The sequence below is a fragment of the Sebastes umbrosus genome, chromosome 16 (genome assembly GCF_015220745.1).
Source record: "Sebastes umbrosus isolate fSebUmb1 chromosome 16, fSebUmb1.pri, whole genome shotgun sequence".
NCBI lineage: Eukaryota > Metazoa > Chordata > Actinopteri > Perciformes > Sebastidae > Sebastes > Sebastes umbrosus.
The window spans coordinates 28,736,338-28,759,535 of NC_051284.1; the positions used below are offsets into that span (position 1 = coordinate 28,736,338).

General features: G+C 37.8%; 1 protein-coding gene across 9 annotated transcripts in view; it reads right to left on the reverse strand.

Moving 5' to 3' along the window:
• Positions 1 to 2,512: 2,512 nt before the first annotated feature.
• letm1 (leucine zipper-EF-hand containing transmembrane protein 1) overlaps positions 2,513 to 23,198 on the reverse strand; it is a 35,886-nt gene continuing 15,200 nt past the window's right edge. For 2 of the 9 annotated variants that reach the window (XM_037746996.1, XM_037746995.1), the window contains exons 5-15: positions 22,597 to 22,734; positions 21,879 to 22,082; positions 21,633 to 21,752; positions 21,329 to 21,460; positions 20,973 to 21,134; positions 20,692 to 20,787; positions 19,518 to 19,550; positions 18,007 to 18,141; positions 17,732 to 17,925; positions 15,906 to 16,062; positions 2,513 to 14,438 (exon numbers count right to left, since the gene is read on the reverse strand). In XM_037746996.1, the coding sequence (XP_037602924.1) occupies positions 14,286 to 14,438; positions 15,906 to 16,062; positions 17,732 to 17,925; positions 18,007 to 18,141; positions 19,518 to 19,550; positions 20,692 to 20,787; positions 20,973 to 21,134; positions 21,329 to 21,460; positions 21,633 to 21,752; positions 21,879 to 22,082; positions 22,597 to 22,734 (1,524 nt within the window). In that variant the 3' untranslated portion in view covers positions 2,513 to 14,285. Of the gene's footprint in view, positions 14,439 to 15,905; positions 16,063 to 16,420; positions 16,725 to 17,731; positions 17,926 to 18,006; positions 18,142 to 19,517; positions 19,551 to 20,691; positions 20,788 to 20,972; positions 21,135 to 21,328; positions 21,461 to 21,632; positions 21,753 to 21,878; positions 22,083 to 22,596; positions 22,735 to 23,198 lie in introns of those variants that run through there. The other 7 variants (XM_037747003.1, XM_037746999.1, XR_005203644.1 and 4 more) reach the window with 6 other exon arrangements.

Consider the following 23,198-nt stretch of genomic DNA (forward strand, 5'->3'; position numbering starts at 1 on the left):
AGCTTTTCGACCCATATAAGCGGTTGATCACTGGACAAGGGAGTCCTGTCCACATACTTTTGGATATATAGTGATTTTTTTAACTGCATCTGGATACAAAACTATATCTACAAATGCTACAAAAATACAAATTGTGATGGGCAAGGATGCATGTGCAGGATTTAAATAAAAAAAGTAGTTCATAAGAAAATAATGACAAATAATTAATATAAAATGCCTTTACAGGTCAAAATGTTTTAGATTTGTGTTGAGATAAGCACAAAATAATGTGTCTGTTGGGTAAAATCATCTCCAGAAGGTCAACATTTCAGGAAATCCATAAAACCGCCTTCCCTTTGAGACATTCTTAGAGGGAAGCAAAACATCTTATATGGCCATTTTGTCATTATAATGTAATTTTATATGTCCATTGTTTGGATTTTCATTACTGATGCATTATCACAAAAATATGGCCCACTCTCCACAATTAGTCACTTTAATTTCTGACATCTGGGACAGTTTTTGGTGCTGGTACTATTTAACTTTCTTGGAAGTAACATTTTGATTTTAAGACTTTTTTTTTTTACCATTGTGGTGTTTTGTTTTTTTCTTCCAGACCACAAATTATTCAGTTAAATCCTGAATCATTGTGACATTTTTAAACAAGCAAAACAATGTGAATTTTGCCAGTTCACCCCATAAATGACAAGTTAACTGCTCCATCATTAAGCAGCTCCAGTTTGAATTCTTTGAAAACACATTTTATGGTTTGTTTTTCCCTGCTGAGATGCCAGGATTCAGGAAGGTGGAGTCTCCCTGGAAGGAAGCGTAATGAGACCAGAGAGAGATTTACACAATCACTGTTTGAAAGTCAATTAGTTTTTCTTCTTCTGTGATTACCTGACCAAAAAAAAAACCTTCTCACCTGACCTGAAGCTCCAAATGTGTGAGGACAAACTGTTTCCTTTTCTCTCTTTTTGTCCAGTTGCTATGTGGCTGACTTTGGTCTCTGGCTCATTTATCACTCACTAGAACAAGAAGTCACAGTTTGACAGTGAGAGAGTTCATTCATCATCTTGATGATCAAAACACTGTCACACCCTGACATCTAGTGGCCACACTGAAAACTCCACTCAAATCAATGATGGGAATTGTGTTTTTTGGAGGATTTTGACCCTGAAGTTGCTTTAATTTCAGTTATTAGGTCCAGGGATCTATTGTTTTTGTCGAGAATATTATTTTTTTTGCTCCGCAATCACATTTTTGAGGGGCTTAGGATGCTCAAAAAGTCATTAAAATTGGCACATACTTGACGATACCAGTGATCGGGCTTGGGCGTGGTGCCCCCAAACGCACGCCAGGGTTGGGATAAAGTTACTTTGATGTTCACGAAATTTGGTATTATCATTGTTCTCATCTTTAAGAACATATCAGAATTTTCTTTAAAATGTTTCACCTGACAGGAAGTCAGCCATATTGGATTTTGTGCGTTACTTTTCCGTTTTGTCTAGAAGGTAACCCACAAATTGTGAAAACTTGCACAAACTCTCACGAAACTCGCTGCCCAACGATCTATCCTAAACTTAACTATTATGGGTCAACGCCTAACCTTAACTCTTTTGAGAGTTTTGCAAATTGTGGGGAACCTAGACACAACCTTGATTTTTATTTTAGGAATTTAGGATGCACAAAAACTCCCAAAACGTTGCACCCATGTTCCAACTTATTCCAATTATTTTAATTTAATGTCGCAATTGGGCTTGGGTGTGGCACGTCGGCTCTATAGTAACCCCTAATTACTTTTTTAATTACTTTTTTGAATGCATTTGTTACGCCCTTGGTATACTTGAAAACTCACAAAACTTCTTAGAAACTTCTAACAGCTTTGCTTTATTTTATTGTCCCAATGGTTCCTTTCAACAGATGTTTTATTGCTCTGTGGAATATAATTTTTATGTTGTCAGAGTTTATATTAATGTTTTTATTTGACTAAATCTTGTGTTTTATTTTGCACCGTGAGAAATCTTGAGCTGATAGAGATGTTATTCTCTGTTTCCTGCCCAAAGACTACAGATGGGAATTCATTTATATAACTCTGGTATACAGCTAAGAAGTCCCTGTTAATAAATAAATAAATAAATAAATAAATAAACAAATAAATAAATAAATAAATAGTCAGGATTAAATTTATTAAATTAATTTACTCGCTTTGATGCCGAAAAATTCAAAGTATTAAACTACTACTTGTTTCCATCCTTTTTTATTATTTTTATGTTGAAAACTCTTGAGTGAAATCCAGAATAATTAAAGTTAAAGTAACACGCTTCATGTATTCAGCAGACGGGGAATTTCTAGAATAAATACTGCTTTTCAATGAGGAATTAATTAGCATTAATAAAGGACTTAATGAATACATTGAATATAATTAGAGGGGATTACAGGGAGGAATCTAATATCTAATAAAAAATGAACACCAGCCCAAAGCATCAGATCTATTTCAAATATATTCATTAAGAGATAAAACAGACAGAAGCTGTGTTGACAGATTTATTGCAGTTAGTTTCAAGCGATATGAATAATAGCGTGATCACAGCAGCTTCTGAACAATCCAGATGTCTCAGGTGTGTTCAGTACTCAGAGCAGGTTTACATCGTCAGACTAGAAGCAGAGCAGACGGACAGACAGACAGCAGCACTGTGCGGTTTATACAGACAATAGTGTGGTTTCACTATTAAGTAGTAAACAAGAATCACTTTTTTATAAACCTCTACGTGTCTGTGAAGATTTACATCGATGATCGAGAATATACATTTTGTATCTCGGTGTAAAAACGACCGCGTTTTCTTTCAGACTTTCTCGTGTCCTTTCCCAGCTTCCTGTCATCATGTGACAGGACATTCAGATGGCGTGAACAGCAGTGATCATAAATCTTAAACGTGACGTTGAAATACAATCACAGAAAACCTGAACTGATGACGGTGCAACTACAGGATGATGTAGCAACTTGAAAATGTCATAAAATCTTCAAATATAACTTATTATACCACAAATGAATAATAATTAGATATCTTTACACCTTTTACGTTATTAATCAATATTATTAATGCATTATTGCAAAGCCCTTCAGATGTAATTAAGGGGGATTTCCAAACAGCACAGGGAGAGGACCTCGCAGTTACATTATCAGTTAGCACCAGTGTGATTGTGTTTGAGTGGATGGTTTAATGTAGACCAAATTAGGGCCGATTCCTGCAGCGTGCAGCCTCTTTAAAGTCAGTTTATGTTTTAGATGTTTCCACAACAGAGTGACTAACCCACAGAGAGTTATCGCCCAGCTCTGCAGTCTCCTTTTAGTCTCTTTTGGATGATTTGTTTTGTTTTTTTACGGGCTGTAAACTCCGCTCTCATTAACGTCGCTTCAAGCTGCTGTTTAAAGCAAATAAGCTCTAATAAACCCAGACACAGTTAGATACTAATAGATGAACATAATGGAGCATCTAACTGATAAAAAGACAGATATTTTTCTCAAGAGTTGGTGGAGACCAAAAACTGAGCTAAAAGGAAAGTGAATATTGGACTTAAATTCATCAGGAGGCTAGAAATGTTAATGCTAGTGTTGCTGGATGTGTAAATAGCCAACATTTGCTTCACAATAACAACATTATAAGGTGATATATATCTTTTTATCTTTTTCATAATTGCTTTCTCTTAATCAAATACTCTTCTGGTATTATTCTACTTGTGTTTAAGTACTTCATACCTTGCATTCACAGACATTTTTACTGTATAAACTCTATTTGTATTTATTACTACCTGTTCATTTGTGTTGCTTTTTATGTCTTTTTTAAAGCACTAACTTGTTTCTGAAAAGTGCTTTATAATATAAAGTTATTATATCAGTGTATCAGTGTCAGTTCCAAAAAACAACAGTTAATTCAGCTATAAGTAAGATAGTACAGTCTGACAACTGACTGAAATTAAACTAAATACCAAGACTATGCAATGTAAATAGAAAAAGATTAATGGTAGATCATTGTTTTCCTTGAATGTACTGGAGAAGAGGCACTGAAGGCAGCAGAGTGAGTAGTGATACTGTTTCCAGTTGTAAGGCTGTTTGTTACTGCAAGATATAAACCCAAAGTTCACAAGAACAGTGAGTTCTCTTGACATTGCAGATTTGACCCTTCAGCTTTTTTCCTGTTGGTTTATTGTGATGTGGATGTATGTAGAATTATGTTTCCTGGTCTTTTATTTAATCTTTTTTTTTTTTATTTCACTTCAAATAAATTATTTTTTCCCATTTAATTGTGTTATTCTAATGCATGTACTTATATAAAACACTCTGAATTGCCTCTGTGAATGAAAGAAAGTTGCATTGCCTTCTTCTAAATTGTAAAATATTAACATTGTTTTTTCAAAAGCTTTGTTTCCAGGAAAGCTGAGTGGGAAGAAATCTCAATTTTGTATTTTAACCCATATTTTTTAAACTGCTTCGGTCTAAACAGAACTTCAAAGTTAATCTTCAGGCCCGACAAACATAATGTTGATGCACAACTGAGTGGGAAATCATATTTTGTGCCTTAATTTTATGAAATTGTAACTTCTAAAATGACATTTCGCCCTCAGAACACACAAAAAAAACATCATCGCTGCTCTGGAGGAAATGAGAAATTAACATAAAAGTTCACTGAAACCAAAATCAAATTTTTTGGGACCCAAAACAACAAGATGTTAACAATTAATGTGTTTACAAAAATAACCCAAACTGGAAACAACAGCAGAGACACAGGACGCTGCGCCAGAATTAAAACGATTCCCATGAGGCACTGATGTTACAGAAAAACGGAGAGGAAATAAGAGAAAACGTTACAGTACGTAAGCATGGAGCACCTGTGATGACATGGCATTTGAGCTGAGAGGACATCAGCTGTGTGTCAAAACAAGTCACATCTTCTTCTTCTTCTTCTTCTTCTTCTCGAGTTATAACAGTTCATGAGGAGCAGAGTCTCTGAGAGAAGCAGTCCGGTCCAGTCAGTTTACATATTTGAGAAAACTTCACAGCTACCAGGAGCTACTAGGAGGAGAGTCTCAACACTGAGATATACAGGATGACAGTCTGTGGGTGTTTGTTTCTCAGCAGCAGCAGCAGCAGTGATCCAACATCAGAAAAAGAGACTTACAAAACATTACAGACTACCGATACACCATTTGGATCAGTAAACTGGCATGCAACCCATTAAATGGTTATGTCTTCTTGAGCATGCAGTCAGCGATGGTACTTACTGCTGCACAGCGAGCTCCTTAACTTATTTACATTAAAAAAGAGCAGTTTATATAGCCGTTAGGGCCTCAATCTGCTGTTTCAAGTGTCCACTTAATGGAGTCTCAGAGGAAAACTCACCTTCTTCAAACCCCTTCAAATAACTGACCATCTTAAAGGAGACATATCATGCTCATTTCCAGGTTCATACTTGTGTTTTGGGTTTTTAACATTAAGATTAACGTAATGTTAGTAAAAACGTAATGTTCATCCATTCATGTGCATGGAACTTCAGATACCCAAATATACAGTATGTCCACAAGCATTGAAAAAAAGTGAGTTTTTCATGATATGTCCCCTTTAAATAGTTTCTCCGTTATGTTTTATTCATGTAAACATCTTACCCAGAGCCCATATTTATCAAACTTCTAACAATTACACTTAATTTTTTTTCTAAAAAGCCTATTATTTATTAGATCTTTAGAAAAGTTCATTTAATTTGTGCGAAATCTTTAATATCGGGATGAAAAAGATGGAAAATGGCTGAAACGGAAACAAAAGACGAAAAAAAATGGAGTGATCGTGTCAAATTAGTGTTTGGACATTAATAACAGCTTACAAGACAGGTAAATTAGTAGTGTATAAATGTAATTAAGAGACTTTAGAACAAACCTTTTTAAAGAGCCAGCTGTGAGGAGCTGGTTGGGTTAATTATGTGTGAGGAGGAGCAGCTGTGGGAGCCTATAATTAACCCTGATGAGGATCAGGTGTGTGAAGCCTTTATCTACCCCTGGTTCTCTGGTGCTCAGATGCTGACTCATCTAGCTGTGTATTGGCAGAAGTTACCACGTGAACCTATGTGCATGATTTGCTCACCGTTTTCTGTTTGTTTCTCTTCAGGCTCAGTCTGTTAGAGTGCTGCTTAGTGAGGGCAGGGTTTCTTTTTTCAGCTCATTTTTATTTGGTGTTTCCTCTCTCCCCTTCAATCACTTGCGATTTTTGTGGCTTGTGGATTCCTCTGGTCGGTTCAATTGCGTCCCACTCCTCGTTACCCTGACACCAGCAACTTTAAATATGATTATTTTTAGACTAAAGAATTAATACATGAAATAATCCAGTATTTTTCCTTGCATGTCTAAACAGCATTTAGACATCATGTAGGGAAATTCTGGGACAAAATGCCCCTCAGACTCATCATGAAATCCCTCCTACATTTTCCAAACCAGATATAATCTAAACCCAGCGGTTTAAATTAGCAGAATCCTGTCTGTGAAAACAACGAATCAATTTCTAAATAACTTCAAAAACTTCCCTTTTTTATCTCATATACAATAAAACCTCTCTACTTCCTATCTACAAAACATATACTGTGCAAACATTGTGCATTTCTGGGGTCCACTTAGCCTCCTACAGTGATGTGCTTCTATAAAATATATATATTTCTTTCCTGTATAGTCAAGTACTTCTGAACCTCCTATAAATACATTCCTATAAATATACTATTTATCTATAAATCCAGTTTTAAAAACCTTTCACTGCAACACCAGAACAAGTCAGTTTCAGAGTAAATACTTTGATTTCCAGTGAAAAACTTCCTCTCTAACCTCCTCATATGAAATCTTTCAAAAACACAATCAGTAAAATTGAATGAGACACAACTGCACCACATTTCATCTCACACAGACACTCTCACAAAAACCCTGAAGGCAGCCGACCTCTGGCATCATACTGATATTTTTCAGTCAAAAAAATAAAAGGGATTCAAGACTTTACATCGACATGAACCCAATTACAACCTGCACACACTAAACTGTCAACATCTTTGTGTTTTTAAAGCCTTTTTTTCTCCCTCAACACCTCCTCATCAGAATATCGTATCTCTAAAATCTCCCTGCAGCAGACAGCTCACACTTCCTGAAATCAATGTGCCTCTTCGCCCCTTTAGAGGCTGCAGGCCTGAAACGCCGGCTACAGACACACTTCACCATCCTGACAGGCAGCCCAGACAAACCCCCCGATACCCATTTACTGTGCTGACTGAGGCGCAAATATCTTTGATTCTCTGCAGAGACGTGATGAAGGATGGAAGCATGAACAAAGTGGGGAAACGTTTAACTGCCTATTTACAGGGTGTCTGCAGCTTCCGGCAGGTTCAGGTCGACATGTTTCTAGACCTCTTTTGGTGACTGGGTTTCATTTTCATTAGTTTGTTCAGACAGTTTCTTTAAATATGTGTTCTGTCAGGGCGGTTTGTTAGCTCAGGGACGCTCAGATCTGTTCCAGAGCATCACATGAGCAGAGTCACACTGCCAAAATAAAATGCATATTGTTGCAATAAATGGTTAAATTCATGACGTGAGTCTCTTGACTGAACTGATCTCAGATGAATATTATTTCAGAGGAAGAGAGCCGCGACAAATGATTATAATATTCAACATAAACCTGCAAAAAGTTAGTATCCGCTGCCTGTTTGCTTCCCTGCACCCAGTACAGGAAGATCAGTGCACGTAAAGGGTTAAAAACCAGATATTTTATGCGTTTATGTATCCTGCTTCAGTCTGTTAAAATAACCGCTTACACACAGACGTTAACATTTTTGCTGGGAATAAAAAAAAAAGTCTGGTTGCATTCCAGCGGCCGAATACGGAGGCTGAGTGTGAGGGGGGGGGGGGGGGAATGGCAGCGAGTGTGGTGAGACTGGTGAGGACTCAGGAATGAAGGTTTGAGATGAGAAATAACAGAGAATGGCTCGGTGGACGTGATGAGTGACGTAGGATGAGCGATGGGAAATATGAGATGTAAAACAAGAAAAAAATCAAACAAAAAAGAATCCAGGATCATCCGGAATTTATTCAACATTTATGATTCATGTTGTAAATTATATTTCTTTACATGTGTTTTAAAAAAAAGATTATTTTCATACATTTGAGAGTCAAGTTCAACTAAAATCAAATCCAGTTCCCGATCATTTCTTAATAAAGAACATCTCCACATTAGGATGAAAAAAAAAAACAATTTGGGAAAATTTGATTAAATAAATAAATAAATAACAATAACAATTAGCTTAAAACAAAAACTCCAGTAGGCTAGATCTTATTATATTGATTCAATAACTAATATCTTTTTTTTTACATTTCAAATATAATTGCATAAAGAAAATGTAGCCTCACCTTTCAAACTGAGTAGAGATTTTTTCCTGATGTTATTTAAAACCTCGAAAGATCAACACTGGATTCCTATTTTTTGGTTCTAGAGTACATTTGAAAACGTTGTTTGGGGTTTAATATCATAGTGACTGCGCAACACAAGGCTTTTAAACATTCCCAAGCTGAAAATAACTCTTAACTGTGTGTTCAGACAGAGTGAAGTGCATTTGTTTCATGTCAAATCACGTCTCTCCATCTCCGTTTATCGCAATATCGCAATTATCGCAATTATCGCATATCATCCCAGGGTTTTATGAATCTGAAAGATGAGAGAGTGGAGCGAAATAACAGAAAGATCCGGAGTTTCTGCCTGAACACACCTTTAGAATAACAAGTGTAAAACGATGGTGGCTGCACTATTATTTAAAATGCAGTTAAATACAGTTTTCTAGACCTATTTCAGTTTTGGTTTCCAGACCTGAAATAGGTCTGAGCTGCTCCTTTAAGTTTCTATCTGTAGAAGCAGACTCACTCTGACTCCTCATCATGTTTCCTTGACTTTAAAAAACGTTGCTGACCCTGTTTTCAGTCTCCACCTGCCTTTTTCTCTGCAACTCAACAGTTCTCCGTACTTCCACCTCAAGAGAAAAACTCATATATTTGTATACATCCTACAAAAAAAGTAGCATTCTTCTAGTGATAAGTGCAAACAATAGTGGAAAAAGTGGGTACATCTGTCCTAAAAAAATAATCATCTACAAGTGCATCAACTCTCAAATAAGCAGAATATCAGCAAGAAGAGAAGCAGAATCCAAACATCTTTAGTTATATAGCACCCTTATTTTCTTGCTGGCAGCATGAGGACTCCATTTCTTTTCTAAAACAATACATAATGCACTCCACTTATTGCTTTAAATATTTGTTCTTCTAGTACACGAGATCCACAACGTAGTCTCCTCCTAACTCAGCTGGATTCTTTTAGGACGGTTTTGTTGAGTTCATAGATCTCAACGTGCTTTTTCAGCTCTGATCAAACCAACAATCACACCCTGAGTCCGAACAGTTAACACACACACACACCTACTGTTATCAACAATGAATAGTGCATTTACACAGCGGCGACACTCAGCACAGGACAGGCAAAGGATTACGACAGCGAGCTAAAATCGTCCATTTCTTCTTCAAATTAAAGTCACCAAAAGAAAAGCAAGACTCTTTGACTACTGGACTTTGTTTACATTGAAAAACAACTTATTTAAGCTTGCTGTCGACTGTATCTCTCCTCTCCTCTCCTCCTCCTCCGTTAGGTAGACTTGTTTTAAACATAGTGCAACAGTGCTGCCAGCGGTGAACTCTGCTCCACTCCTCACTCACACTGCAGCCAAACACAGACGACACAATCACAAACGACCGCCGCACGGCTGCAGACGTCTGCGTTTCGGAAATATAAGCAAACATATTATTTTAGTTTTAGGCCTGTCTGTCTCCATTTCAAAATGGAATTATTTCTTTCCAGGATTTCTTGAATGCATTTGACAGGTTTTCATACATCATAATCATATCCTGGTAGCATGAGGGGAAATATGACACGTCACATTATATCACCAACTGTATGGCTGAAATATGAATATATATATACCAGAGCATGGAGTGATAGTGCAGGCCTGCAGTAGCACAAAACGTGTGAGAATATAAAAACATTTTTAAATTGTTTTGAGTAATTAATAAAGTAAAGTCTGATTCCAGCCTCTGTCTGTTTGTATATTGGATATCTTTAGATTTTATACAGTTTTTGAACTTCAAAACTATTCAAAGAAATCTCTTTTCTCTGTTTTTAAACTAAATTTCTTTGTGTTTTTCGACAAAACAAGGTTTAAAGACGTCCAGTGGGGCATTTTTCCACACTTTTCTCGAATTTAATAGACTAAATTATGAACAGATTAATGTATTGTTTCCTGGAGAACCTTCTGCGTCAACACCTTTAAACTCAATTTCAAACCTTTCTGGACCTGCAACTGGAACCTTTAAAGGTGCAGTGTGTAGGATTTAGTGGCACCTAGCTGTGAGGTTGCAGATTGCAACCAACTGAAACTTCTCCCGTGTGCCGAGCGTGTAGGACAACCACGATGGCCGACGTGGAAACGTGAATTGCCCTCTCTAGAGCCGGTGTTTGGTTTGTCCGTTCTGGGCTACTGTAGAAACATGGCGGCCGTCTCCGTGTGTAGATATAAACGCCTCAATCTAAAGTAACGAAAACACAACGGTTCTTATTTTCAGGTGATTATACACTAAAGAAAACATACTTATCAAATACTTTCTGCCAATAGATCCCCCTAAATGCTACACACTGGCCCTTTAAGTGTTGATCTCTGTCACCCTTACATGCCCTGGTATTCATCACTGTCATTCATCTTCCCCCCTCTGACCTTTGACCCTTCCATGCCTAGAAACAGTGGCAGTGCAGCTAATGTACACAGCGCTCCGGGGACACAAACACCACTCTCTCCTGCCGAGTGTAATCGAGAAGTTGTCACAACGCCGCTGTGACGTGTTTACACCGACAGCCTGATTTATGCGGCGGAGAGCATGCCATGTCCCGCCGGATCGTCTCTAACCTAAACACAACCCTCCAGCAGAGCTGGCTTTGGCCCCATGTATGGGGCGAGTGTTTACCCAGCACCCATCAGTCTTGACTGGTCCCAGGCCAGGCCAGGCAGAGCAGGCAACGCTTGGGTCGGAACTGGGACGGTGCCTGATGGAGGAGACGAACAAGCTCTTAATCATCCCACACGTACGACGGCGGATTCCGGGAATGGATTAAAACGGAGCGTCGTCCACTCGGCGTTATCTCAAGTATCACTTTGTCTTCTAACGTTTACACCTGAGCTCTTCTCTGGTTACCATGGAGGAATAACTGAGGGATGACTGCAACCACAAACTGCCCAACATTCAATTCAACATGTGGATCAACTCTTTACTGTGGGTTCACACTGCAAGCTACTTGACAAACAACTGGCAAACTGTGCCCACAATTTCATTTTAATTCATGAACAACAGATATGACTTGCAAGAGCTAAATTCATTTGAAACTGAACACCACCATTCAAATCTTCACAGTTTTTCCCACTAAGACTTTTAATTGCTAGACAACTAAATTTAATGTCTTAAAAACCAAGCATGGAGTATGAACTTATCGCTGAGGTCAGTTAAGCTGTAAAATACGATTTTTTTTCATATTAATCAATTCATTAAGTTTAATCAGATTATTTTAACGTTACAAATGTCAAATATAGCTTCAAAAAAAATGAAAAGCCAAAACGATTGCAGCTTCTTTGCACTAACCAACATTGGTTGAAATTAGTGCTGGAATTAAATTCTGATTACCTATTACTTCACTAAATCATTTATTAATACTGAACATTAGCTGGTTCCAACTTCATAAATGTGAGAATTGATGTGAGCTGATTTTCTCTGTTTTATCTCAGTGTAAATTAAACCCAAAGATAATGGGTATTGCCAAACTAAACAAATAATTTGAAAACGTCCCCTTAGTCTCTTATGATGGGCATTTTTCTCAGTTTTTTTGACACTTTATGTACTAAACGATTAAACAAAATGAATCAAATGTAATTAAAATAATCATCAGTTGCAGCTCTATTTGGAATATGTTGTCAAAAACAAAATGGACAAGCAGCTTGCAGTGTGAACACAGTTGAATGAAGGCCAACAGGCAGCGAGGTGAATGTAAATGTCAGCGTAAGTTGACTCGAATATTATCTATAATCATCTCTTCGTCCTTGTTTCACACGTTCGTCGCTACGGTGCAAATAAAACAAACAAACTGAGGACTCAGTTTAAATATGCCTCAAACCACCTACATCTACATTCAGACTTCTTCAGCCCAAAACTAAATTACATCAAGTAAATCCTCAGTGAAAAGAATACCAGAGCGCTACCATCTCCTCTCCTTAGAATACTCAATAATAAATATACAACAGTATATGAGCCATAATGTCTGTATCAAGGGAAGGCCACTTTGCATTTAAACTATGGAGGTCAAGACTACATGTGCACAAAATAAACTACTTGAAGGGAAAATTTGCCACCTTTTATGTGGATTTCCGGTCAGTTTCGACGGTAAATGTAGTGAATTGAAGCAATAAATTCTTCAGTGCTGATATATTGACCCAGAAATCTGAGTTCTCAGCTGTAAAATCTGTTCCTGAATCCAGCGCCATTATTTGACGTGACAGTGTCAGTAGTTGGATGTAAGGAAGAACTACAGTCTCCCTCTCTGGGTAACCAAAAACAGAACTACCTTGCTCTCTTCGCTTGTTTTGCAAACTAGCCACGTTTCCAACAGCAGGAAAAACGGCATCCCAAAATACAAATGCAGTGGATGTTATGGACGCATTTTACAGTGTTTTTGCTGATTCGGATATTCAGCTGTATTTATTCAAGCCAGAGTATACGGCAGAAGAAATGCAGCGGAGAGAGGCCGAGCAAGAGGATATGGCCGGCGGGACTCCAATGCACGCAATGCATCCTGGTAACATGTAGGCGCTGTCGGCACGGCTCCTTGAGCAGGAGAACTCAGCTTTCTCGGTCATTATAGCACACACTGAGGAATTTATTGCTTCATTCGACTACTTTTACCATCAACACTGATTGGACATCCACATAAAAGGCAGTGAATTTTCCCTTTTACATTCTCAACATTAACATTCAACAGGTCACTTTCACCTGACAAATACTTCCTGAAACAGAAACTAGTAAAAAAAAAATCTAACTCTACCACTTGTCACAGCAACAACTGACCGATATTTGATCGGCGGGCTGTTTCTCGTGTCCCTTTACTGATTATGAGCCTCACTGTCAGTCTGAACTGGTTTGTTTGTTGCTTTGTTGCTGTTATTAAATGTGCCACAGTGCAACTTTGGCATTTTACAGAGATCTATTAAACACAACAGGAATAGATATGAAGCGCTAGACAAAAAGATTATTATGTAATAAGTACAAAATTAAAAGAAATTACAGTACATTCATTTTTAATATTGAAGTAAGTGTTGCTAACTTCAGTCTTTTGCATTTCAGTCCTCCATTTACTTATGTTTTGTGGGAATGATTATCTTAAAGCTATGATTTTTTTTGTTATAATGAATACATGTTTTTAATTCAACACTTTAAACTCACATTTTATTGATTTCTAGGTAGTTTTTAATTATATATTTGGTTGCAGCCACCATTCTCTCCTCCTATAGCCAGCAATAAGCTACCCTGTCCAAGTACAAATCAAGTTACTTTACAATATGGGAGTATGATATTAAAAAACAAAATCAAAAAGAGGGAAATAAACGGAGTGAAATTATGGTAATGACGATGATTTTTTACTGTGCAAAGTCCAGAAATGATCTCTCATTTCTCTGAGATGACGACATAAATGACATGAAAGGCAAGACGGTTCACCTCAAACTTTAAACAATAATTCTCCTAATTATTTTTGATCAATTTTCCATCTCTTACTCTAAGTTGGGAGAACAACCATGTCATCGTGTTCCCTCTGTTAATAAATTATTGAGTAAAATTACACAAAACCAAATATCAACATATAGTACATGATCAGTCCAGAAGAGTTTAACATCATGGCAATTTAAGTTTCTTTTTGATTTGTGCGGTTTACAGGCAATATGCCTTTTTTTAATTTTATAACAATTCATTTTTTAGGAGCTTAAATTGATGGTGAAAAGACATTTTTGAGAAGGCAGATGTTACCTCTCTCCTCGTATGTCGAGTTGTCCACAACGATCCAGAGGTTTCTGTGACCGGGTACAATCTTCTCAGTGGTCTTTCATTTTCTTTTTTTTTTTTACAGGTGCTATGTGTCTTTATGGGAAAAGGAGTTAGCTGTTGATTGTGGCTGCCTGCTCCTTCTCAGCCTTCTCTTTGGCCTTTTCCTTCTCTATCAGCTTCTCCTCCTTCTGCAGCATCACCATGATGTCGGCCACCTGAGTGGTGGAGATGTCGATGTCCTCCTTGTCGATCAGTTCCACCACCTGGGACGATGCAAGATGATACAAGAAATTAATTAAAGCCTTTAATAATGTGTTTTGTTATTTCTATATGCATGACCACATAGGCAACAATCAAAGTTAAGATTGGAAAAAACTTCCATAGCTAATATTTATTAACAGTTTAGCAGTCAAAAACTCAGCTAATCTTCTGTGTTTGGATCAGATTTGACTGGCAACAACCCCACTCCTGTGCAAAATCCCGATTGGTGCACGAACCTTTTTCCAAATGAGCCCTCCGACCACTTTAAACCAGTGAGAGAAGCACAAACAAAAACACAAACAGAAATCTCTCACATGAAATAACCCCCCACTGCTCACAGTAAGAAGCTGATTAAGAATATGTGTTTCCAGGCATTTGGAATACAGTAATTTCTATTAAAAATACATTTTTAATTAATAAAATGTAGCCTCACAAACCAGCCTAAATCTCACAAGGTCAGTTTGTGTCGACTATCGACACAATAAAAGATGCACAAGATTAGTGTTTAGCACGTTTAGTATTTTTAGCTAAAAGGAAGATTTTGGAAACTTACAAGAATTAAAAGCAATCACATCTATATGTTTAATATACTGTAGACATCTATGCCTCAGCAAAAAATCCCCAAACCATCGACTAGTACACTCAAATCTATTGCAGCAGACTTTAAAAAAAAAAAAAAACAAGCACTAAGTAGCTAAAGAACACTTTGATATACATTTATTAAAGGTTAATCTACAGTGTCCACACACCTGTACCTAAATGTCAAAGCTCATATGTTACATATTTTTGTTTGAACAAATACATTTTGACCGTATAAATTACAGGTATGTTACTTACTTTCAATGGAAAGTTGTATTTTTTTGTTTGTTTCTGTCTTCTAATTGATTGAAACTACGGGCCTTTCCCTGCTTTACAAACATTACTGAAATAAACATACAAACTTTCCCTGTAATTCTGTAGCTCTGTTAATCAATTGGATTTTTGATTTGAATAAATTGGGTTTTGGATTTTTGTGATGATTCTTGCTTTTTTGTGTATATCTGTATTATGGATTGTGCGTACCTTTGACTTGAAGCAGACGTTTGGCTCTAACTAGTATAACTCTAGTATTCAACTTTTCAAATTAAGTGTAAGATGAATCATATTCATCATTCAAATTCTGACTAATCATTTCCTAATATCCACATATTAAACCCTGACCTTAATTACTTCAAATATTCCAGCATACTGTATATAAATTCAGCACATACTATCAAATGTGTGATGTGTTAAAAAAGTAACCAAATTATATTTGTTGTGGTCATTAAAGTGATGTTTTTCTATTAATAAGGAAAATCACAGCCCTGATCCATAACATTTCAAAAACTCAAAAAGAGTATTTTAGAGCAAAGAGCAAAATTAAGGAAACTACAAAATTAAAGAACACAACACAAATCAGAGGAGAATTCCTAAATTTCCTGTCAACATACTTTGATGACGTCGTCGATGTCGATCTTGCCGTCCTTGTTGTCGTCGAGCGCCTCGGCGATGCTCTGCAGCTTCTGCTCTGGAATGTTCTGGATCTGCCGCATGATGCCGATGAGCTCGTCGATGCTGACGAGGTTTTCCCTGAAGGTGTAGAACAGACTGCATACAGGAAACGGTATGTAACGGAAAGCAATGGAAACGTGGTGGAGAAATCCTGAGGGTCAACATGCTGCATTTCACGGTTCCCAGATCACACCAATCAAACTGATTTTCAAGCTTCATTTTTTATTCACGGCAGGTTTAAATTTTGGTATCAAACTTAATTCATGCTGAAAGTGCTGCTTAACATTAATAGATAACTGATTTGTTTTTATAGCTGGTAAATATAGTATAATTAACGACTCAGAAATGTCAACAAAAAATAATCAGTTTAGCCAATTTTGTGTCGTTGTGTGTTGTTAAATCAGACATCTAATATTTGTTAATCCTAAGTAAACGTCACACATCTCTGACAAAAACTAAACAAATTCAGTGTGTACTGTCTTAAATCTTTCAAATTAAGCAGCTTGAGTTAGATCTTTGTATTCAATCTGATTTCATTCATTAAAGGGAAAATAAACTGGTTATTAAAGTGGGTCCACAGCAACCAGGTGTTGGTGTAGGGAGCAGAAATGGAAGCTGGTTGATAATTTACAGCAAAAATTTCATTCAGTCACGGTTGAAAAACCACGATGCAATGTTAGCATTTAGCAAGCAAGCAAATGGCGGTTTACCACAGTTCTGCTTACCTTCTGGGATCGCTATATTTAATAAAGAATAATCTGTAAAATTTTAAATCAATTAGAATTTGGTTTTGCATTGTAAACTAATAATTGGCATGATGACTAACAGAATATTCTTTTTGTATGTTTTTTTCTGGGTAACCTGTTGTTCCTTGTTTTAGCTCCACCACCATTTCACAATGAAAGCAATGATGATGAAGATGACAGTGATGATGAAGATGATAAGGATGATGAAGACAGTTACAGTATAAAAAACTCATCACTGCTAAACAAATAAGACCTATAATAACATTTTAAATTGAAATAACTGGATTATATGTCATGAGAGCCAAAGAAAATGATACAAAATCATTATTTTAAAAGAAATCATAAAGCAGCAGCGGCTCAGGCGTGACTAGCTACACTAGTAAACAAAACTAAAACAAATGGTGCAAAGCCATAAGAGACTGCAGAGCTTTTTTCTAAAATATATTCTTCAACATTTTGGGGTACAGAGTGCTGCAGGCATGACGTATTTTTGTAGGTCAACCAGGAAGTTAGCATCGCCCTGGTTCCCTCGACAAAAAGCTAACGTTAGGCTATAAACCAACGGTCGCATGACTTCACGTCACCACCGCTATGATAAGGCGGACGAGTCGGTGTGATGGCGTTTAGTTAACAACTTTGAACAGAGTCAGGCTAGCTGTTTCCTCCCTGCTTCCAGTCTTTATGCTAAGCTAACAGGCTAAAACACTTCCTGACTCCAGCTCCAAACTTAACACACAGAGACATGAGGTTGATTTTGATCTCCTTCTTGTGATGCCCAGAAAGAAAGCAAACAAGCATATTTTCCTCAAGATTGAAAATGTATAACAAAAAACATTAACTGATTTTAAAGCTTCTAATACTAAAGCAAAACTATGTCGTAAACAACACCGAGATGCATGACTTCATGTAGCACATGATGATGATCATTTTAAAACAGATGTACAGTAGCATCTTGGAACTATTCTGAACCACCACGGACAGCAGTGTAGAGGTTAAATGATGACATAATGAGCTCTTACCCGACAGGTGGAGTGGCTCCACTGTCCATCTGCCCGTCCAGGATGACCTTGTCATGCTCCAGCTCCCCGATGATCTTGTCAATGCGACCGATCATGCGGTTCACTCTCTTAGACAGACGCTGGCTCGCCTTCGACTCCTCAAGCGCCTTCTCTTGGCCCGTCTTAGAGAGCTCCTTCTTTATCTCCTCGAGATCCTATAAAACACAATAACATGCTGTATGAAACAACATACTCTTTAAACCTCTAAAACCTTTGATTAACTACAAGTCAGGCACCTCATTGTATTCCTGGACATCATCCTTCAGTTCTTCCAGCTCTTCTTTCTCCAGAGTCAACAGCCTCTTCTGGTCCTTCAGCTTTGAGCACGCATCACTCAACAGGTCGATCTCCTCTTTGGTGATCTCCTCACCCTGGAGCACAAACATACCAATGAAGAAATTTGCTCCTAAATGCCAGAAATGACATCCAGTACTGGGATAAAAACTTCTATTACAATGTCCTTTTGAAACATTCAATACGTCCTTAGCAGCAGAGTACATAAAAACTGCTTTAAACTTGCAGGGGTCTCCAACAAGTAGCTCGCTCGCTTCCAGTAGCTCGCTACCAGGTCCTTTAAAGACAACAGTGACTTGTTTAACAAACTGACGAAGAAGGCCAACGCAGCAACAGAGGCTTTGTTTAGTGGTGCACATCCTAACGAAACACAAAAAGCCCTTCGCCTATGGTGAGATTTTAACAGATGCGGTGACTGCGGTGGCTGAAACGTTATCAAAGGACCATAAAAGTAAGACTGCTATGCTATGTCTGCTTTTGGTGATGTACAACTTGGTGTTATGAGTTGCTCTTGGCCACTTTCATTTTGTCAAATTAACTCTCAGAGGGAAAAAAGGTTGGAGACCCCTGCCTGCATTAAAGACTAGTTTTTAGATACCGAAAGATAAACATGTCAGCTTGAGGTCATATTTTACCTCCAAAATGGATACAAAGTGCGTTCACTTAACAAGTAGCACATGTGCATTTAATATAAACCCACATAAGAGACCAACCCAAACATAGAAAATGGGTAAAAGAGGGAAGCTCTAGAGGACACATGATGAAGAGAACTCTGTGGAGCTATAAAGGCTGTTAGTTAGAGAAGGAAAAGTTCAACTTGGGTCAGTGATGCTGTCTGGAAGGATCGACAAGGAAAAGAGAAGGAGGAGAAGTCTGTATAGATGTGGGCTACACAGAATTTGCAAATCATATTTAGCATTTCTTCTTCTTCAGAGCACCAGATCAGTGGGGTTTGACTACCATGGTTTTTCCACACTACAATTTGTTTTAATCTAGATGCCTATATTTTAGGCTTAAATGGTCAAAAAATATCTGATTGAAGTAAAAAAAAAAAGAAAACATAATTTGTTTCCAGTCTTTTTCACTTGTCTGTGATTTGTCTGCACTCTTTGCTATAATCTACATTGTCTGCTTTTCGTCCCACTTGAGAGCACACAAAGCTGAATATGAGCATCTGTGGTTTGACTCATGTCAACATTCATCTCATCACAGCAATAAAACCTTGCATTAAAGGGTAATTTGCTCTAATTCGGATTATGTTCTCACTCCTACCGAACCTGAGATCAAATAGCAGTCTGAAATAGTTTTAAGAAATGCCAGAATTACATGCAAGTACTGTTTAACCCTCATCTGGGTGGGTCCGTTCAGAGAAAGACCAGATAGTGTACGTGCAGGGATAAACTGGTACAGATGTGAGGGGTCACTTGGGAGGAGAGACATCATTAAACCTAACCTGGTAGCGCAGGAATGTCTGCCATTGTTCATACTGTGTTGGCACAGAAGACGCAGACATGATCAAAATGAAAAGGTGGCGACAAGTGAGTGACAAATAAATTACAGTCTGGGTTATAATCAGTAAACAAGAAAATGGGTCAACACAAAATATCAAACATTAATGTTTAGTGCTGGTCTACAGTTAGTGGTACCATTGGGGAAAGAGTTAAAATAAACAAAACAAATTCTGTTAAAAACATTCTTTGGTATGTTAGTTGAAAAGTTAATGACTTCTTTATGACACTGTATTAGGGCCATTGTAGGTAAAAACTAAATAATAATTACAGAGCCGGAGGTGGGAAAAAGCAAGATTTCTATAGATTAAAGTCGTAAATTTACTAAAGAAATTCACAAATTTACAAGATAAGAACTTGAATATTCTCTGAGATTATAAAGTCATAAATTTGAGAAAACAAGTTGTGCAAAAACTGCTACAGTCTGAATTTTGTTGCTCCTAAAGTAGTGTTATTATGGTAAGGATGGTAAGGATGGCCTGTGAGCGAGGCGAAGGTCCTGAAAGATACATATCCGTGTTTTCTTTCATGTTCTGTCTGTGCTATTTTAAATAAATACTAATAAAATTAATATATTTAGCACTTGGCAGCTCATTTTACCGCAGAGTTTAACTGCGGCGTCTGTGGTGTGAGGAGGTTGATCCAACCTTACAAAATGAAGTGATGTGGTTCCTTGTCAAAAAACAACACTATTTTCTGAATTTTCTCTCGTATATTTGTGACTATAATCTCAGAGAATATCCCAGTTTTTATCTTGTAAATTCTGTGGATATTACCACCCTCCGTATTTATTTTTTACCAAACAATGGCCCTAATACGCTGTCGTACTTCTAAACCCCATTAAGAAAATATCATCTTTACTAATGTCCAAGACTGATTTGGGAGATCTACAAAGCGAACTCAAAGATATGATGACATATTGTATGCGAAATGCTACAAACATTTACCGAAATGCAAAAAAAGTATTAAATACAGTACATATCTCTGATGCTAACCCCATTTTTAGAGAGGACAGAGTTTGTTGTTTTATTTAAGATACTGGTACATAAAAATATATGTAGTAAAGAGTTCTTTAGATGTTTACCAGAATCTCCCAGACTGCATGTTTGGAGACATTACCTTGATTCCTTCTATGATGGGTGCGGTATCCCTCAGTATCTCTGAATGAGCAGCCATGTCGGCTTTAACCTTCTCTGCTTCAAACTCCTCACCCTCCTGTAGAGGACAGTGTTGAGACAACTGATCAAAGAAAGTAATGAAAGTGAGAAGATGTCCACTTTATAATCTGTAGGATAACATAGACATGGCTCCTCAAGTATTTAGCTAAAGTTCTTACAAATAAACACCTCATGAGCTGGCGTGGAAACAACAATAAAAACAAATTATGACTGTGTTGTTACCCTGGCAGCCTTCTCTGCAGCGTCCGCCAACCTCTCCATCTCCCTGTCCTTGTTGTCCTGGCGTATGGCCGCCTCCTCCAGTAGCGTGGACTCCAGCTTGGCCTTGTTGTCCACTTTGGAGGAGAGCTCCATCTCTGCCACCATCAACTGGGCCTCCTTCGTCTGGAGAGGAGAGAGTAGGGTAGAGCAGAGTACTAAAATATCTACCACCAGCTAAACCCTTAAACGCCCACCGCTGAGCAGCTTATCTACTTTTTAAATACTGTTTACAGAAACATTTTTGTAAAACCTAATTTCAGAACACGTATTATTATGTAACCATGGCAAACAAACAACATGATGGCCCGTTAACGTACCACCATTTCAGGCAGCGTCTGCAGTGTGGTCTTCAGCTGGTCGGCGGGGGAAAGGGTGTCGGGGAGGAACATGGCTCGGGACAGCAGCAGCAGGGACGTGGGGATCTGCTGGTTCAGATGCAGCTCCAGCCACTACGAGAGCCAAATACAACATGACAGACGTTGATTGATTGACAGACATGATTTTCGTGTTGTTTATTCGTCAACCCCCGGTGCATAAAGGCCTTAAGGCAGCAAAAGAGTCTTTGTGTGCTAAAAAGGTTAAATCCTGAAAGTATCCTCCATCTCTGGTTGCTGTTGTTACCTGGACAAGTTGCTCTCTCAGTCGCTCTTCTGTGACTCCGAGAGATCTCATCCCTCTGACGCGACAGGCTGACTGCACCTCGTTCACGTTCAGACTCTCCACCCCTTCCTCTGCAATCAGCTGGAAAAACAGAGTGCATTTTCTGATGTTACTCTTTATGAAAGTGCAGCTGTCTGTTTACTTCTGATAATGATAAGGGGAAACGAGAGAGGACATCTACTAGAACTTTACCACAGAGGTTCATACCTTGTCGTCTGCACGGATGGCCCTCAGCTTCATGATGAGCTGGAAGCGGAGGAAGTTGTTGGTCCCGATGGACTGGAGCTCCAGGAGACGGCAGAGAGCCACCAGCTGAGGTCGGGTCAGGTTGTCCAGAGTCAGCTCATCCTCGAACAGTTTGGAGAATTTGATGATCTGCTCATTACTGGGACGCTCCCCGGAGTTCCGGATCTAAAGAGATGATAAAGTTATGACTTGTAAATCATTCTGTATTACGAGGGGAGTCTGAAAGCTAAAGCAGGCCGGACTTTTAATGCAAAAATATATGTTTTAAAAACCTAAATCATGAGGTGAGACTAAAACAGATTCTCTAATGGAGAGCCCCCCATTTTGTGTCACTTTGGCCCACAAGAAATATTGATATGAAACTTAAATTTATTCATATTTTGTTCTATTTGCACTCTATATATTTACACTCTTTCCCACGTTGTACTGCAACTGCTGCACAACAATTTACCTCAGGATTAATAAGGTTTTATCTTCTTGTATTGCAGCTGTACTTATAACTGTGTAAAATAATGCTGAACTGTCATATTTTACATTTATGACCTAATTTTTCAACTAATTTACTTATGTACAATAGACTCAAGTTGAAGCATGTCATTGTGTCTACCACGAGAGGGCAGTGTTGAGCCTGTTTTCCCTCATTTCATGAGGCCCAGCCTCAGTGAACACTGACACCAACCTTCTGGAAGAAGGTGGAGAACTCCTCGGTGACGTTCCCCTGAGCCGCCTTGTTCCGCAGAGCGATCTCCTCGATGGTGTCCTGCAAGAACTTGGCCATCTCCAGTTTGACTCTCAGCTCCGTTTTCAACCTCTCCTCCTATAAAAGACAATATGTTACAGATTCAAGGTGGTGTAAAAACAATTATTCATGATAACTATAATAAACAACATTTTGTTGAGCATTCTGTTTTCAAGAATGTTATAAACTCTGTGATGAAATGGGATGAAAGTAAAGAAACATACCTATAATCTACTGTCAATAGTAGTATTGTTTTACATTATACATGAGGGCAGTGTGTCAGTATAAATGTATCAGTATATTCTGCAACAATACCACCAGTATAATGTATTCCACAATGGTTGTGCCTTGTGGTTAAATTGAATTAATTTGAAATTGACAGAAATAAACAAACAAACAAAAAATATATAATGAAAAAATTAAAAAAGAAAATATTTTAAAACAAATAAATGTATATTGAGTAATAAGCATTGCCAAACCGCCTAAGATTCAAATTATATTTTATTATTTGAATCTGAATATATTCTCACTCATTCTGCAAT